The 12,448-nt window shown below is 47.2% G+C and overlaps 1 protein-coding gene across 1 annotated transcript in view; it reads left to right on the top strand.

Moving 5' to 3' along the window:
• The window catches only part of sema3gb (sema domain, immunoglobulin domain (Ig), short basic domain, secreted, (semaphorin) 3Gb), a 34,880-nt gene that overhangs the window by 18,489 nt on the left and 3,943 nt on the right, over positions 1-12,448 (top strand). Inside the window, exons 3-17 of the mRNA XM_062541352.1 lie at positions 6,580-6,740; positions 6,897-6,959; positions 7,191-7,310; positions 7,499-7,592; positions 7,896-8,015; positions 8,142-8,287; positions 8,494-8,608; positions 8,723-8,792; positions 9,189-9,333; positions 9,621-9,843; positions 9,957-10,045; positions 10,209-10,250; positions 10,865-11,022; positions 11,240-11,307; positions 11,833-11,960. Of these exons, the coding sequence (XP_062397336.1) occupies positions 6,580-6,740; positions 6,897-6,959; positions 7,191-7,310; positions 7,499-7,592; positions 7,896-8,015; positions 8,142-8,287; positions 8,494-8,608; positions 8,723-8,792; positions 9,189-9,333; positions 9,621-9,843; positions 9,957-10,045; positions 10,209-10,250; positions 10,865-11,022; positions 11,240-11,307; positions 11,833-11,960 (1,742 nt within the window). The remainder of the gene's footprint in view (positions 1-6,579; positions 6,741-6,896; positions 6,960-7,190; positions 7,311-7,498; positions 7,593-7,895; positions 8,016-8,141; positions 8,288-8,493; positions 8,609-8,722; positions 8,793-9,188; positions 9,334-9,620; positions 9,844-9,956; positions 10,046-10,208; positions 10,251-10,864; positions 11,023-11,239; positions 11,308-11,832; positions 11,961-12,448) is intronic.

Raw genomic sequence — 12,448 nt, 5'->3', positions numbered from 1 at the left:
ATATACCTTCAACAAGTCTCGCTCAAATCTGCTAATGGTTAGTAGAAAACGACAGATTGTTTCCATTGTTGGGAACTTTGACGGGGGAAAAAAAAGAGCAAAGCTGAAGGGCACTCGTTTTGGGAAGTGTATTTCAAGTCATTCCCCCACTTCTATCCCTGGAGAAACTTTCAGATTCCTCTTAAATGACATACTCGAGCCGTCGGGCCTTGTAAAAAAGGGCCTTTCTGCACTAGCTCCTCGGGCGGTGCTGTCCGTCCCGTAGACCTGGCGTCCGTCCATGCCTGTTGGATACCGGCCATTGCTTCGGCCCCGGCATCGCCGAGAATATGAATATGTCTGGTAGTGGTGAAATGGGGCCACAGGGCCCTTTGCTCATTTGGCCGATTCTTAATGAGAGCCAATCAGGGGCCCCGAGAGTCCGGCGGTACCCCGTGCTTAGAGGCCACTCTAGAGGCCCTTGTGTGGCTTTAGAGCGGATTAGTCGCGAGAGAGGGCTGGAGAGCGGGGGTTGTGTGTGTGTGTGTGTGCGCCCCTGTGCTGTGTGCTTGGCCTCTGGACAACGGCACGCTGAAGAGGTGTTTTAGAGCCGCTGGCCAGGGCTCCACAGTCTGAGCGATTTCTTTTGACAAATAAAAAATGAAATAAAATATACACTATATTTCACCTCCCCCCTACTCCCCCGAAAAAATAACGACGACCTGATTGCCTCATACAAACGTTAGGAGTATATTTACACTGACAGTGCATCTTCTGAAAGCCAAGTTGCTGCTGGGAATCAATTGAGAGATACTGTATGTGGGCTCCCAGTCTTTGCCTCATTACCTTACATAATGTAATTCACCCGCTGTGTGAAGGGGCCCTGCTTCCCTCCTACGCTGGGTTGCCTACCCCCCCCCCCTCCCCCCACCCTCACATACATCCCCCAAACTCCCCTGCTTTACTTATACCCAGGCATCTGGGTGCGTTCTGCATCCCCGTGCGCTGGTTTTGTGCTGAGACTCAGCTGAAAAGAGGGCTCTCGCCCAAAACCGCCCGATCTGGAATGACAAGCGCAGCAGCACACGGGGCACTAATGGCTCTTAATGAGCTACTAAAGTTGGCCCAGCTTCTGAAACTCATCTGCGCTGCCGCTGCGTCGCTTACTTTCTTTCTTTCACTCGTGCACTCTCTCTATTTCCCTCTCTCTCTCTCTCTCGCCCTCCCTCCTTCTCTCTCTCTCTCTATCTCTCTCTCACTCTCTCTCTCTCAGGGGAGTGAGATCATTAAAATTCCTGCGTCTGAGTTGAAATGTCACCCGGTGACTTTTGGCGGTCTCCGTAGTTGTTGATCTATCTGGAGAGTAGTTTTAGTGAGCAGTGACAGGACCTGAGTAGGGTCATATGGCATGATGAACGTTGCTATTGGAGATGCTGTCATTTTGACTTCACATTAGCACACATCCACTAATAAAAGCATGACGATGTTCAGCGGCATCTTCAAACACTCAAACTGCTTTAAACACCTCTACCTGGAAATGATGCATTATAGTTTGATTTAATGGCACAGTAGGCTTCATATCAGAAGAAGAACATCCTGTGCATAACATTCAGAAACAGTAAATGTATCTGCAAGTATTATTGCATAAAGATGACATGTTTTAAAATAGTACTGAGGAGAAACTGTTGAAAGACGAAGAGTAAGAGTCCTACATATTGGCGTATGAACTCCAAATCAAGTTTCCCTCACTCTGTTTCTAATTAAGTAAGGACTCGACTCCACTCTCCCCGTGGAGAGCTGCACTAATTTCAACCATTTAGTTTTCGTAGCGAGTGGAAAATGTGACCACTTTTGTTCTGCAGGAACCAATCTGGAGCTGCAACAGGGTCTGGCCGCCACCTTGGCTCGGGCGCACAGTGGCACGCGCTCAAATGCACATGCACTTCAGTTGCCATCGCCATGGCCAGTTGGCACCACAAATCAGATTCCACCCCTGGTAATGGGACTCCCTCAAACTCTTCCCTCTCACTTCTTCTCTCTCCTTCTGTTTCTCTCTCTCTCTCTCTCTCTCTCTATCTTTGCCTTGGTCTTTACCGTTCTCTCTCTCTCTTTTTCCCTCTGTCTGTGGACTTGCCAAGATGGAGGAGACAAAGATGTTTTTCGTTTTGTCCAATTTCAACATTAGTTTTAATATAATATACTCCTCAAAAGTCCTGTCCCTGTCCATAAATGCAACGCTACGTGTTGTACCCAACCCAATTAAGTCCCTGAGCACTAATTCATTTAATCATCTACAAAGCCTACAAGAGCTTATTTAAAAAAAGAAAAAAAAAGAAAAGAAACTCTTTCTCTCCACGCGCCGATAAACAGTGGAGAGAGTGTAGGTGCACCAACTGTTCCAGCTGCTCTGAATAATTCATTGTGCACAGCAGCCTCTCCGACCCTTCCTCCTCCACAGCTCTGTTAATTTGAAGATGGAGGAGAGCTGGAGACATTGCCCCAGGCTCTGATAGGCCCCCCTCCTGGGCTGGGTGCTGCTCAAGGCTCTCTCGCTGTTTTGAAGTACTTTTTTTTTGACTTTCAGCTTCCCTCCACAGGCTCAGTGTTTTGGAGGGGGGCTTGGGTAAAGCCCCTGTCAGATGCTGCCCAATATTACCAGTGCAAAGTGAACTTTAGTTTGAGTCCAACTGTGTCGAGTGGAATTGGACTGAATTGAAATCAGTCTCAGTCTTTTCCTCCGTCAGTGAAATGTATAGGCTTGTGTTGATAGATGGACTGCAATGTCAGTGCTCATTTCCTATCTGAAGTGATGCACTTTGTGCTTTTTTGTTTACTTGTTGGTGTGAAAAAAGAAAAAGCTCATTTTATCACGAACAGCTGGTGTGAGAAAATGAAGGGGTGAGAAGTCACTGGAGATAAGAGGGCATTTATGATAAACAGCTTTGGTTAATGTATCGTGAATGTTATGCTCAACATCTGTTATTCGTTAAACTTGCACTCCTGGAGGGACTTGTACCAGTACATGTTTTAAACTTACTCTCAAACTGCCGGCTAGAATTGCAGTAATTTCCGTGTATTACTGTAGCCACATTGGGTATAAGCAGCAGGATAGTGTTTTACAGTATTCCAGCTGAAAGAAACCATGGAAAAACATATTAATACCGTATTAATTTCCCTGTGTATTACTGTAACCTCATAGCTGAAAAAATGTTGCTGGTTAACAGTTGGGAAATTACGGTAGTCATCTTTAGTAACCGCTCAAACATTATGAATGGCTTTTATCGTTAATAATTCCAACAAGGGCAACCTGCAAAAAAGGTTCATATCCTTGCACGTGTATACAGTATATATAAAATATTAAGCTTGACATGGTACATCAGCATAAAAACACACTTGAATCGGTACAACTGGAATTACTGAATTGCAGTAAACATTATTAGCACCCAGGCTTTGAATTTGGAGAGAGAAGAGGTGATTGCTTCAGTGGGTGACGAAGTAAATTTAAAAAATCAGGTGCTCATCAGGATCAAAAAGAATTCATGTCAAAAAAGAGAGAAAAGATCCGAGGCACTCCGATATAAGTAAAAGTCCTTTATTGTACTTTGGACCAGGTCTTTGGACTTTTACTTATATCGGAGTGCCTCGGATCTTTTCTCTCTTTTTTGACATTATTAGCACCCAATTTAGTGCAGTCCCAAGACATATGAATGAATGTCCAGTGTCCGTCGGCCTCTCTGCAGCAGGTGATCACCCAGCCGCCGTGTGCTTTGGGGTCTGACCTTTCTGCCCAGCAGGTGCGTCCTCTCTGCCTCCAAGAGGGCCACGCTTGGGTCCCCTCCCCTCCCTTGCCCAAAGACGGCGGATTTTCGGGATAAAGCCACTTGGAATGGGATGAGAGCGAGGCCCTGAGAATAGCCCGGCAGACAGCGGCACGGCTAGGGGCCAGGAATCCCATGCTCCCCTGGGAGTCGTGACGCACGGGCATTCTGGGCGTGTTTGGAGGATCACCCCCACAGCTGTGCGAGAGACAGACAGTCGGGCCACTCTTCGCCACCTAGTTAGAGCCCCCTGAATAAGACACACACACACACAAACACACACACACGTTCACAGAGACATGCACATACACCGACACACACATGAAGCACATTGTCTCACTCTAATGACTGGACTATTTTTCACACACGTGGCTTATCTGTGACTGGCTCATGTCACTTAAACACACAAAGAGAGACATACAAACGTGGCTGTACACGGTAGACAGCAGACCTCCACACAAGCATATCCCCTTTGTCACTAGCATACACTCCCATATTCACCTACTTGTTGGTGTATAAATAGAGAGAGAGACGGATTGCATGTCTGCACACTGCCATGGTGAGACATGTGAATGTATTATAATAGCTGACGTCTACAATAATATCATCACCATATCATTGAATATTCTCATAACAGCTCCCAATTTACTTGCATACATCTCACTCCCTGTTTTACCCTACTGGCCAGTGTGCAATTGTACATATCGTTCCTATTTAAACATCCAAGGCTTTTAATTCAGAGGGATTTGTTTTATAACTTTTGCCCTTAAAATGACCTACTTTAGACATAATGTTCACCTTTCTTTGATTGGTTTGTCAATTTTTAGATGTCTATCGGCCAGTTACAGTCATATTCTCATCTAGTGTGCAACAGTGCTGTGATGGCACAGTATTTTGATAGATAGCTGTATTGTGATAGACAGCCATCTCCCAGAAAAGGCCAGTGTACTTAGCATCTCAGCGTTCAAAGGTAAATCAGCAGGGCCCCCGAAAGTATTGTCTAAACTCTGTTCCAGGAACGGACGGCAAGTGAATGGCCGTGACCTTTTCGCCACGAGCATCGACGCTATTTTTATTTCCATGAAATTTGGGCGCCTGCCGCTGGACAGGTTAGCATTTGGAAGGGCTGCTCTTTCATGCCTGAGAGATCAAAGTGGAGGCTGCGGGTGTGGGGAGGTTAACATGAGTAATTTATGGATTCGGTCCGTGTCGCTATAGCGCCCAGGCCCCCGCGCGCCAAACACGCACTTACAAGCGGGACTATGCGGGGGCAGTGATGTCCTCACGTCCTCATGAGCTTAGATTTATGTCTAAAGTCAACCGCCCTTTCTCACACCTCTCTTCTCACCCTTGCCTCTCTTCCCCACTCTCTCCCTCTCTCTCTCTCTCTCTCTCTCTCTCTGTCTCACTCCCTCTTGCTTTCTCTCAGTCAGTGTCAGTCTGTTATTCCGTCGGAGATCCCATGCCTTGTAAAGCAGGTATCTTATCCATGCAGTGATATGAGCGTGACATTGCTCACTGTAAAGCACATCCACATTCAGTGACCCCCCCCAACTCTTAATTTTGAATTGATGCAAAGCGATGAAGGCTCAGGTCAAAACAGTTCTCTTGTGTGCTTCTGCACTTGTTACAGTAAACCACTGAAGCTCTCTCCATCAGTCCAATATGTGGGAATGGAGTGGAGGGGGAGAGAACTGTTTAACAAAGGCACTTTTGTCCCCTCAGCAAGTGATAGAGCTCTTTAGCGTGACGGTTTATCCAAACAGAAGAGGTGTTTTAATTGAGTCTCACACCCCATGCGTGTAGCGCGTGTGCTGTGTGATGGGGAAGCGTCTGATCCCATCTTTCATCCCAGCACCTGCTCCACTCTCTGGAGGTGCCAGGAGGTGTGTGTGTGTGTGTGTGTGTGTGTGTGTGTTTGTGGGTGTCTGTGTCTGTGTCTGTGTGTGTGGCGATGTGTGTGTGTGTGTGTGTGTGTGTGTGTGTTTGGTGGTGTGTGTGTGTGTGTGTGTGTGTGTGTGTGTGTATGGTAGCATGTGTGGGTATGTGTGTGTGTATTCATGTGTGTGTGTGTGTATGTATGCATGTGTGTGCATATGTGTGAGTGTGTGTGTGTGTGTGTGTGTGTGTGTGTATGCATATGTGTATTTTATGCATGTGTGTGTGAGCATGTGTGTGTGTGTGTGTGTGTGTGTGTGTGTGTGTAAGCTGTTGGTGAGGCAGGAGAGGTGAGGAGGGGACGGGAGGTGGTTTTAGTGCCATCTGCTGTTGGACTGAGTGGAGAGGCGTGGTGGGAGAAAGCCTGTGCAGCTCTATGCTGTCCATCACACACTCTATGTCTAAAGCACCGCAAAATACACTTACAGTACTTACTGTAATCCACACATTTCATGACGAAGACATAATTATAGTTTAAAGCTGGGTTGTTTCATTTTTATAATTTTATATTTCACAATTCTTAGCCATTATTAAATTCACTACTCGGAAAGCTATGTCCTTCTTTTCTTTGTTCATGTTCCAGGGATTCTCAGCTAAAAAGGGCTGTGGTTTTCCCCAACCATGCATGCCTAACAATGAATACACGTCAACAATAGCCCATTGTGAGGCCAAATGAGCTGAAAAGCACTGTATATTTGATAATGAAACACAATAACTATTTTGGGTGAGAAAGAATACAGTGCTTATAATGATCTCCTGACTGTCTGTATTTTAATCTGTTGGTCTGTCGGTCTTTCTTTCTGTCTGTCTGTCTGTCTGTCTGTCTGTCTGTCTGTGCGTTCAGAGCTACTGGAGACCAAGACGATCCGCCCGTTCAGTTTCTCGTTCAACACCAGCGACTACCGCATCCTGCACATGGACCAGGACCAGGGCCGTCTCTACCTGGGCAGCCGGGAGTACGTGGTGGCTCTGGACATGCAGAACATCAACAAGGAGCCGCTCATAGTACGAACTGTGCTTTTATAAGGATACTTGATATGACATGAATATGCCATGCTCAAATAGTCTTGCTCACACTGGACTTGGACTTGTAATCAGTATACACTACTGAAGCAGCAGTTTGGGTAAAACAATTTACTCAGTGATCTTGTCCTTTCTCAGATTCACTGGCCGGCCACAACTCAGAGGAAAGGAGAGTGCAGGCTAACTGGAAAAGGTGGACAGGTAATCTAGAATACCCGACAGAATGTGCATTTTGTCTTATACAGTACCTTAATTTACATTTATCGCTTCACCGTTTAAATGTTTTACTCTCACTATTTAGGTGTTGTACTGTGTACTGTAGGTGTGAAACGAGTAAAAGCTGCTGGTGAAATAGTGCGTCCACTCCATTGATGATACACTTTTCTCTCTCTCTCTCTCTCTCTCTCTCTCTCCTCTCTGTCCACACTCTAGGGTGAGTGTGCCAACTTCATTCGCCTGATTGAGCCATGGAACCGCACGCACCTGTATGCCTGTGGCACGGGCGCCTACCGGCCAATTTGCACCTTCATCAACCGCGGCTGGAGAGCGGAGGTACGCTACCTGCCTGTCACCATAGTGACTCGTAGTCACCCCCACACACACACATACAGTACAGGGTCACCATGGTTTCTGTCTCTCATGGGGATCTCATCAAACAAGACGTAATTAACGCCTCTCTCTGTGTGTGTGCACCCCATGCTACTGTCACCTTCCCTTCACCTGGGTGTGTCTCCCCGCAGGAGTACCTGTTCCGACTGGTCCCTGGATATGCGGACTCAGGCAAAGGGAAGTGTCCCTACGACCCCCGTCAGGAGAGTGCTGCGGCCCTCATCAGTAAGGCCTGCCTCTAGACCTCCATCCTCCATACCTCCATCCCTCTATCCCTCTATCCCTCCATACCCCATCCCTCCATACCTCCATCTCTCTATCCCTCCATCTCTCTATCCCTCCATATCTCCACCCCCCCCCCCCCCCTCACCTCCATTACTGCTGCTCGTGCTGATTAGCTAAATTAGCTTTTGGCACCACACAGTCTATTATCAGTCACTGTGTTTTTCCTCATTCTCTCTCTCTCTCTCTTTCTCTCTCTCTCTCTGTCCTTTTCTTGGTTATTCCCCTCATCCCTGCTGTCATTAGATGGAAATCTGTACGCAGGAGTCCATGTGGACTTCATGGGCACGGACCCCGCCATCTTTCGTACCCTGGGAGACCGGCCAGCTGTCAGGACGGAGCAATACGACTCCAGGTGGCTCAATGGTGAGTCTGACCGGTGGCCAGACCAGAGGACAAATGCATGGCCAGACACTAATGACTGGCTCACTTCCACCAAAAACTTTGCTTCTTTTGGCTTCACATTCACGTTGTCCTGTTCCCTGTTCCTAGACCCGGTGTTTGTGCGGATCCGGAAGATTCCGGATAGCGCCGAGAGAAATGACGACAAGCTCTATTTCTTCTTCCGGGAGAAAAGCCTGGATGCTGCAGGAGGGGGCAGCCCGAGTGTCCTGTCCCGGGTCGGACGTGTCTGCCTGGTAGGCCTTCAAACCCTCTTGAAGTTCCCCCTAAAACTGACCCTGCATATCAACTTTTGATTTATTGACTGCCCTTTTTGCAAAATCTATAAATAGACTTAGTTTTATAGTATTGCATTAACTCCTAGAGAATACTGACTATACGTGTATTTGTTATGGATTGTAAAGAAGTGGAATGATCTCATTTGTCCCCCTCTCTGCTCCAGAACGATGATGGAGGCCAAAGATCTCTAGTGAACAAATGGACAACCTTCCTGAAGGCTCGCCTGGTGTGCTCTGTGATCGGCAGTGACGGGGTGGAGACGTACTTTGACGAGCTACGTAAGGCAACCTCCCATGACCTCTTTTGAATATACTGTAGCTCTACTCGTAGCTCAACCAGTTTCCTCGACCAGGCAAACTCATGACGTGTCAATCGTTCGATGTGTTTCTCAGGGGACGTGTTCATTCTGCCCACTCAGGACGAGCGGAACCCTATAGTGTATGCTGTCTTCTCCACGGCCGGGTACGCTTTTATTTGTCTCGCCTCACTGATAAAAACGCCCTCTCCGGCTGTTTACATGCCTGCAATTTCACATAATCACATTGGATTTCCTTTCCATTCTCCAAGGATCGCTTGGGGAACCACAAATAAATCATTTAGTTGTCTCTTAGTAAAATATATTGTGGTTAACGTTTACAATGGTTTGTCAGTCATATTCTCTTGGGTTGGAAAGAAGCATTTTTTCTTTTTTTAAAAAAAATCCAGCTTCAGGCATTCCACAGTTGGGCAGGGGCCATGTAACAAGCCAAAGAACCACCAGTAATACGGGGTCTTTCTGTTGTCCAGTTATGTGAAACTGAGACAAACGTGTACCTTTGCCTGGCTCACTTTACCTGTCAATCCCCTCCCCCCTCTCAGGTCAGTGTTCAAAGGCTCTGCAGTGTGTGTGTACTCCATGGCGGACATCCGCAACGTCTTCAACGGGCCCTTCTCCCACAAGCACGGCCACAACTACCAGTGGACCCCCTACACGGGCAAGATCCCTTATCCTCGGCCCGGAACGGTACGTGGATATGCGCCGCCACGCCATCGCCATTGCACTCCACGTCAATGCATTTGTTAGTTTTAGCGATTAAGTTGAGCGGATTTGTTTTGCTAAAAGCAGTGCATGAATGCTTCTTTGTGTCTCAGCGTGCCCTTAACATAGCAAAGCCTATACGTAGCAGCGTGTGTAGCAATGTAGAGTTTTAGCTGCTTTAGATGTGTAACAGATTTTCCACAGAAAAATGTTTTCAGTTGAGCCGTGTGGTTGGACCGCGTTGCGTAATCCGCCATATTTCACCCTTTTAGTGTCCTGGAGGGACGTTCACGCCCGGCCTCCGCTCCACCAAGGAGTTCTCCGACGAGGCGGTGAACTTTGTCCGCGCGCATCCCCTCATGTACCACCCCATCTACCCCCTCCACAAGCGCCCCCTGGTGGTGCGCACGGGCGTCGACTACCGCTTCACCACCATCGCCGTGGACCTGGTGGACGCCTCCGACGGCCGGTACGAGGTGCTCTTCCTCGGGACAGGTACGCCATTCACTCCCCTACCCAAAGATCGATGAAAGAACTACACCTGCCGGACAGGAGGGATGCACTCCAACAAGTTTTACTAATAAACATGCTGTTTCCATCATTTCCAGATCTGGGAACTGTCCAGAAGGTGATAGTCCTTCCCAGAGACCTGAGCACCACGGAGGAACTCATTCTGGAAGAGGTGGAGGTGTTCAGGGTAGGTAATCACTGCTCTCTCTCTCTCTCTCTCTCTCTCTCTCTCTCTCTCTCTCTCTCTCTCTCATCATACCTTTCTTGTCATCCCAGCACGGATTACAGCTGGAGTCTGTGTATGTTGTGTGATCTACTTTGTAATTGTCTTGCACTTTTCTTTTTTCCAGACTACCGCTCCGGTTAAAACAATGAGGATTTCTGCAAAAAGGGTTGGTTAATGATTTATAATCACTGACACTATCCATGTGTGGAATGTGGTCTTTTTCAATGTGCCATGTACTGTATGTAGGCCTGGAGTATGTTGTTTTCTGTTCTGGGCAGGACCATATAGACTTTGCATGAGTATTTTTAACATGCCTATCTATATATTTATTTGAGTTTGTTTGAGCACACATAAATAAAGATAATAGTCATTTGAACATCAGAGTTATTCCATTTCCATGTCCCATGCCCAATGTTGAGTGTATGTTGGAGAAATATTTATTCAGCTGCTGAGCATACTGCAGCGGCTTAAGTAAACATACTGCTCACAGCTTTAGCAGCACCTGCTTATGTGGGAAGAATTATTGTCAGCAGTTGACTTCTATATCAGACCACTCTGGTATCCACAACAGAATGCAAACATTGGCCTCTGTCAGCAGACACTAGTGTGTCAGAAAACGCTTCACGCAGGCACGTACTCCTAACGCAGATGAGCAGGTTAATGTGTTTAGTCTGACTAACAGTCCTTGAAAACAATAGTGATTGTGTGCGGTCCCCCTGTGTCAGTATGCCGTATCACCGACAACTGCGGCGTCCTTGTGTGTTTTTGTTTGACCTACAGCAACAGCTGTACGTGTCGTCCGAGCGGGGCCTGACCCAGGTGTCCCTGCATAGATGCGACGTCTACGGGAAGGCGTGCTCGGACTGCTGCCTGGCGCGGGACCCCTACTGCGCCTGGGACGGCGAGAGCTGCGCCCCCTTCACGGCCACCACCAAAAGGTGCGTGCCAATTCCGCTAAAGCCCCCCCTCATGCGGCGCCACCCGTCTGACACTCGACCACATAGCTGACTGGGCCTCTCTCTCTCTCTCTCTCTCTCTCACTCTCTCTCACTCTCTCTCTCTCTCTCTCTCTCTCTCTCTCACACTCTCTCTCTCTCTCACTCTCCCTCTCTCTCTCTCTCTCTCTCTCTCTCCTCTCCTCTGGCTGGTTTTTAGGAGAAGCAGGAGACAGGACATCAAGCACGGAGACCCCCTGCGGCAGTGTCGAGGGTTCAATGCCAAAGGTATGCCGTGACCACCGGTCGCTCATGACTCCACGCATGCAGAATGAGGTGTTCCGCGGATGCGTGGAGTTTATATAGTTCTTGCTCTAGCGCACATTTGTCACAAATAGAGTACGTCACTCATCTAGGTCGCAAATCACCCGAGTATTTATGGTCGGGTTAAGTTGAGAACAAGCATTTCTATATTGTGCAAGGCCAGTTAAAGAGCGTGTTTAGTGCTGGGAGTGGAAAATTCTCAATGGATTAGCACAATAAAGCACAGTGTGGTAATTATAGCTGTAAGAGCACACTAGATTGCCTCAACTGCTTCCATTCCTATTAAAGTAATACTTTAGCGCCAGTAGTAACTTTCTCTCTGTCTTTACATGCTTGACATTTTGGGGTGTTTGTTGTAGTTTTGTAAAATGGTTCCCCGTACCATCCAACATGCTTCATGTGTGTTGCCTTTGCTTTGTTTGAGCTGGATTGGAGTGGATTGGAACTCTTGTGCTTTCTCACACATCTGGATTTCTGTGGCCCTCCCAGTAGAGAAGAGGCTGCGGGAGACGGTGCAGTTTGGGGTGGAGGGAAGCAGCACCTTTCTGGAGTGTCAGCCCAGGTCACCTCAAGCCTCCCTCAAATGGCTCTACCAGAAGGATGGAAGGCGGAAAGCGGTGAGAGGATAAATCATATTGTCATCAACTGACATATTAAAATGTCTGACTATTTTTTTATTTTCAATTATAATTTTTTTTCAAAAAGATTTACACCTACAGAGTGTAAGAGTACACCTCACATGCAGAAAAAAGCTACACTCACATCAAACTTCAGTATTGCCTTATCCATCTTATTTTTCTATTTTCCATCGTAGGTAAATTCATTGAATAGCGATGGCATGAAAGTCGACTCGCTAGTGATGGCAGTGACATTTCAGCATCAAGCTGTCAAACACAGGAAAGTCAAAACACAGGAAATTTGACTGCCTGTTGAAAGCCAGTTTGATACTGAAACGCACTGGATTGTCTTAAAAGTTTTAAAATGACCAAGCCGTGAAAATAAAGGCCTTTGAACTATTTTGAAACAGAGAGTGCCTTTGGGGGATTTTTCTGGTTTTGGATTTTCAGTTTCCCATCCAATGAGCACCTCAAATACACCGCTTTGA

The sequence above is a fragment of the Sardina pilchardus genome, chromosome 7 (genome assembly GCF_963854185.1).
Source record: "Sardina pilchardus chromosome 7, fSarPil1.1, whole genome shotgun sequence".
In the NCBI taxonomy this organism is placed as follows: Eukaryota; Metazoa; Chordata; class Actinopteri; order Clupeiformes; family Clupeidae; genus Sardina; species Sardina pilchardus.
Note: the sequence above shows the minus strand (reverse complement) of the source record. Positions and strands in the feature narration are given on the sequence as shown.